At 29.3% G+C, this 6,000-nt stretch overlaps 1 protein-coding gene across 1 annotated transcript; it reads left to right on the top strand.

The window, feature by feature from the left end:
• The first annotated feature begins 960 nt into the window (after positions 1-960).
• On the top strand, positions 961-5,964 carry LOC110094813 (putative transcription factor bHLH041). Its single transcript, XM_028695740.1, has 8 exons — positions 961-1,076; positions 1,206-1,328; positions 1,430-1,565; positions 1,686-1,700; positions 1,802-1,864; positions 1,944-2,591; positions 2,978-3,331; positions 5,887-5,964. Exons 1-8 carry the CDS (start codon positions 961-963, stop codon positions 5,962-5,964), a joined length of 1,533 nt encoding a protein of 510 aa, XP_028551573.1.
• Positions 5,965-6,000: the final 36 nt, after the last annotated feature.

Below are 6,000 nucleotides of genomic sequence, written 5' to 3'. Positions count from 1 at the left end.
ATGACCATTGGTGATGGTAGTAACAATTATTGAAAGGGGTTGTGGTAGTGGCGATGAACATATTCGTCTATCACTAGTAGCTAGTGATGATGACGATAGTTACTACTGCTGGTTTCCATCGACAATGATCACCAGCAAGGTTAATTTGTCAATGATTGTCGTTGGCTGTGTAAATGATTAAACCAACAAGGTTGATGACGACGGTGGCTTGGTTTTTATTTTTTAATTAAAAGACACTAAAGATCTTGATGTATTTTAAAAAAATATAAATAAAACTTATTTAGAAATATTTTAGGCAAACAAGTATTTTAAAAAATAAAAAATAAAAAAATTGATGCCAACTAAACCAAATCTTTGATGTTCTAACTTAAATTTAGCTAAGAATAAAACTTACATAACATGTTCATCAAGATAAAAGACAACTTTTTTTCCATTTTATATGAATATGACACTTATAAATAGTTATGCAAATTTAGTTAAGAAAACAAATTACATGACATGTCATGAAGAATAATTTATGCCTATTTTATAAGATAAAAATTATTATTTTGTGAAACAAAAAGTGTGATCTTATAATCAAAATTTAACTCAAAACATGTTGAACAAATATTTCAAATTGGATTTGCATACCAGGAACTTTACAAGGCAAGAAAAAGCAAGCCAATAGAGCTTCAAGGAATAATAAAATATGATATATAGAATAATAAGAGCAACTTGTACCATTCTGCCATCTCATTTGACCCTTTTCAATACTTTTCAAGCAAAGACTTTGAACTGACTTTTATTTCTTTTTTTCTCTCTGCGTGGCTTCCTACCACTGATTGTTTTTCCATTTCTCAATCAATTTTCCTTTCCTCTTACATATATCACACACAATCAAAAACCCTAATCTCATAACAGTATGGAAGCTTCATCTTCTTTCTTATATAGCTATAATTCTTCTCTTCACCTTATTCATGCATGGACTCTCTCTTTCTTCTTAGTCCAGAGGCTCGCTCATATTTCTTACAAACAGAAGCCCAAAATCTCGGATGTGCATATATATGCTTATGGTATTATCTTCCTCATCCATCCAAGTATGCCATCACTCTCTTCTCTTTTATTTCCATACAAACACAAATCGAAATTATTTTATGAGTTTTTCCTTCTAATCATGTAATAAGAGTACTTAATTTGTTTATATTTTGATTTTGGTTTATATATAGTTGTTTGATCTCCATGGATGGATGGTATAATGAAGATGATAGGCAACCGAGCTCTTCTTCGGGTGGCTATAAGAGGAAGCTCTTTGAAGATTATAAGCGTTCATTTTTCAGCGTGGAGAGTGGGTATAATTAATATCTATCATACACTCAAGTGGCCGAAAAAGGCTTCAAGTTATTTATATGACAGATTTTTGAGTTATTTTTGTTTTTTTTTTTGCTTCTAGTTATGTTCCTGGCTTGGCTTTTAAGCAAGGATTGCCCTATATACAGCTAGAGGACTCTGATTTAATGAACTCAGCATCAACTTTTGCACAATTGGAGTTCTACAAGGTGACATTAATGGCATGTGCTCTCATTGCTGTAGTTTTAAATTGTTCAGATTTTTAGTTGAGTTGTTGTGTAGGAGATTTGATAAAGAAAAGAATATTAGAATAATTAAAATGATTTTATTCTAATTTATTTTCTCTTTTCTTCATGCAGGAAGCTGGAATAAAAGTTGGTATCAGATATCAGACTCAATCTTCTCATTTATTTCTCATTCATTCTTTACTTATTCGTTTTCCATTTCACTAAAATCTGATTAATTTAATGAGCAGAAGGCCGTGTTCATTGGATGCCAGTGTGGAGAGATTGAACTAGGATCATTAACTGCCAATAATGTAAGTTACTTAATGGAAAATTAAATTTAGAACTATAGATAATATGTAGTATCTGAAAGTTTAAGAGGTTCATTTACAGGCAAACATACAAATGTTATTCAACCAAGACTTCATTAACTTTCAACGATCTCAACCTCAGCTTGGAGATCTTCTCCTACCTGATCAGAAAATACTTTCATCTTCTTCAACCTCTTCTCTAAAATCTCTCTCAGTTGGAAGTCCAGAATACACTTCCTTTATTCTGAGCAATCCAGCTACAGATCAATCTGGATCAGATCAAGCATTTAAACTTGGAAAAGCTTTAACTCCACACCATCAAATAAATATGGATTCTTATAACTTATACAGAAATATCTTACTTCCTTCTCCTCAAAGTGATGATGATGCATTAACAAGAGCAATTTTGGCTGTGCTCTCAGCTTCTTCTCAGAAAGATCTTCAGCAGCAGGAAGAAAGTAGAGTAACTCAGGCTTCCAGCTCATTCCAGCCGTTCGGTTCGATTTCGGCGAGTTTTGAACCGAATTTAAGGTTACAAGGGCAAAGAATGATAAAGAAATCTATATCATTATTGAGAAAGATGTATTCATTGAAGCATGCTGAAGCTAGAAGGCAAGAAAGGTTACCTATTAGCAGTAAACTGCATCATGTGATGGCTGAGCGGAAAAGGAGAGTGAGGATAAATGAGAGCTTGCGTGATCTCAGAATGTTACTTCCTCCTGGATCTAAGGTAAGTCTCACTTCATGTTCTTTATCCTCAAATTACTTTTAGATTTACCATTTTAATATACCTACATCATGCAAACTTCCACTCAAATGAAATCTAACTGTGATCAATTGATTCAATTTGCTACAACTTTTATGAAGTTCTAACATATATTTAATCTTGAGAAGACCATCTATACTACCCAAAAATTTATAACATTTGATTTTGTGGATCAACAATCAAAACTTAATAACATTTTCACAAATTTGATTTGTCCAACCTGGCTGCAAATAAAATTTTATGTGAAATTTTTTGAGAGTGTCACAGTATTAGTTAATTACCTATGGCCATAACTAGTTCCTCATTTCTGTTTACCTCATGCAAAATGGTGAACCTTAATCTTGTAACAGAAGGACTATGTAACAGTGCTTTCCAAGACAAAAGATTACTTGAGAACTCTGAAAGCTCAGATCAATGAGCTCGAGGAGAGGAATCGAAAGCTTGAAATGGTACTAAAATCAAATAAACAACCTCCTCAAGTTACTGAATCGAATGAAAGGGTAGAAATTCAAGTTATCAGAGCATCAGAATCAACATCAGAAGCACAGCAAATATACCTCTTAATAATTGTGAGAGAAGAGGTGAACATGATAGACTTTCTTCTTAAAGTTCTTGAGTGCTTAAAGCGGATGGGAATAATGAATTTGACTACAATTGATGCAAGCTCAAATCCTACAATGGCAAGCCTTACATTACAAGTACAGGTATGGGAAATTACTTAGTTTTTTTTTTCCATCAAAATTAAAACAACTTCTAATCAAAAACTCTTATCAACTGAACAAGTTGAAACCGATTATAAATTTTAATATAACGTATATATATATTAATCATCTCCATTCAAATAATTATTTCAAGCTTAAACAATATCTTGTCAACTAAGATTTCGTTTGAGACGACTTTTTTGGTGATTCTCAAAGCAGCTATTTTGTACAAAAATTATAAATTTTTACTAGAAAGCTACTTTAAAAAGCACGAAGAAAGCTGTCCAAAACAAAACCTAAGCAAGAAGATTTTATAATTTTTCATTGCATGTTCACCTAATATATGATTTATCATTGAGCTTGAAATCTTCCATGATAAATAAGAGATCATGCATGAATGAAGAAAAGAAAATATATTACATCAGAATATCTTGATAAATTTTGCATATGTATTTGAAGATAACTCATTTAAATATATATATACAAATAATAAAACATTTAAATATTTTCCTAATAAAAAATTGGCATAGAATTTCAAATATTTTTAGCATATTAATTTTTTTATAAAGCTTTTGATTAGTAAATTTATTGATAATTAGTTACTAGTTAGTAGTCAAAATTTAAGCTTTGGTAAAACATTATTTAAGAAAATAAATAGAATTTAAAAACTAAACAAATATAATTTAAAAAAAAAATGTAAAAAAACATTATTCAGGCTAAATGTTTTTCAAATTTTGAAAATTTATAGAATAGTCATATCATTATTCATTTATGCAAGTGATAAAGCAATAGCAATAAGGACTAGAATTAATTATTGAATCACTCACTACCTTTCATATTTAAGAAGAATAATAAATATCTTTTCAATTCCATGATATTTGCACCCAACTATAAAATGTTTAAGAGCATTTTTGGAAAAAAAAGAAGGATTGAGAGTATTATTAATTATTTAGAGTTTTAAAATATAAGATATAAACATTTTAATCGCACAATATTAGAAATTTAAGCTATGGTCACACATTATTTAAAAAAGAAAAGAAAATAATTTAAAATTATTGCTGATATGATGATAATTACTAATATTCAACTAATAACTTAAAAGAGCAAAAAAAAAAAAAAGATAATATTTTAGGCTAAAGGATTAGTAATTCTTGAAAATTCATAAAATTGTTATATAATTATTTAGTTATCTAAAAGCCAAAAAATTATAATTTAGGAAAACATTAATAATTAAATCAGCACCTTTCATATTTATGGACAGCTTGATTTTAAATATTTAGGATTTATTATTTTGAGAATGCAGTGTAAGTTATTAACAGAGTATTTTATTTTTTCAAAATTATTTTATTGGTTGTAAAATAAATCTTTGGGATTTATTTTTTGTATTTGATTGACTATAAAATGAATCCAATTTTTTGACTGCTATAAAATGTTATCTAATTTGTATTTTTTGACACGTTTATTTAGATTAGTAATTAGTCTAGTAAAAAATAATAAAATATTTAGATTTCTAGTAAAAAAATAAGATATTTCTAATTTATTATTTTAAATAGTAATAAAAATTTTCTAAACTTGAATCTTTAAAAATAATAATTAATTTTCGAATTAAAAAAAAAAAAGAAACGGTGGATGAACAGTGCGACACCAATATTGGTGTCGCACTGTTCATCCCCAATCAAATGGCGCATAGAATAGCGCACGGTTGGAGCGAAGGAAGAACGACAAACACTTGTTTGCCGTTCCATTGGAGTTGCCCTAACTTAGACGAACTATAAATAAATTCATAAAAACTGCTTTAGAGTATTCCAATATTTTACTTCATAAGAAAGACATGAAAAATTAAAATTTATTTATTCTTTTTTTTAAATTTACACTGATAATACATCAAATCAAATAGTCCCTAAACCCCCTCAATCATTTATAAATTCAATTAATGCAGACATGCATTCAAATAGTGTCTGAAATACTTTTTGATCACCAACCCAATCACCAAATCTGAGCATCCGAAACATTCCAGATTACAATTCTCTACCTAATTTAATATTTAAGCAATATATGAAGATCAATGACCAGTCCAAATCACCACTTTGTATCATATTTGAATTGGTGTGACACAATTAATTAATGTCAACAACATCTATCATTCAAAGTTTAAGTTTAATGATATTTTGTAAGCAAGGAAATTAAATATTAATTACTAGACATAATTTGTTAAAAGTGATTGAAAAATTCTTTATCATAGTTTTGTTATGCTCAGGCTTCGTTTGGGATTGCTTTCGTATTGCTTATTCAACTAGTTTTTTAGAACGAGAAAGTTGCTTTAAAAACCAGTAAGATAGTCATCCCAAATGAAGTCTTAGGCTTTGTTTGGGACGGCTTTTTTACTGTTTCATAAATCAGTTTTTAGTAGAAAAATTACAAATTTTATGCTAAAAAGCAAATTAAAAAGTCGTCCCAAATGAAGTCTTAGACAAATCTTGCTCAAGGCAACATTATTTATAATTAATTAAAAAAAATTGCTGAAGTTTCATATATATGCTGGTGTGGTATCTCTGCAGGCTAGTGATTGGGATGAGGAGTCCTTAAAGAAGTCCTTGACCATGGCAATACTTGATGCAGACAAAGGAACCCCCTAAAACCCCCTAAAAAATTTCAGTGGTGACCAGTCAATA

The sequence above is a fragment of the Dendrobium catenatum genome, unplaced genomic scaffold (genome assembly GCF_001605985.2).
Source record: "Dendrobium catenatum unplaced genomic scaffold, ASM160598v2 fragScaff_scaffold_670, whole genome shotgun sequence".
In the NCBI taxonomy this organism is placed as follows: domain Eukaryota; kingdom Viridiplantae; phylum Streptophyta; class Magnoliopsida; order Asparagales; family Orchidaceae; genus Dendrobium; species Dendrobium catenatum.
Note: the sequence above shows the minus strand (reverse complement) of the source record. Positions and strands in the feature narration are given on the sequence as shown.

Excerpts from the sequence above, each read along its gene's own strand:
- LOC110094813 (XM_028695740.1), top strand. The coding sequence starts at position 961 with ATGGACTCTCTCTTTCTTCTTAGTCCAGAGGCTCGCTCATATTTCTTA. Across the intron at positions 1,329-1,429 it reads TTTTTCAGCGTGGAGAGTGG|TTATGTTCCTGGCTTGGCTT; the intron begins GTATAATTAATA and ends TTTTGCTTCTAG. Across the intron at positions 3,332-5,886 it reads GCCTTACATTACAAGTACAG|GCTAGTGATTGGGATGAGGA; the intron begins GTATGGGAAATT and ends GTATCTCTGCAG.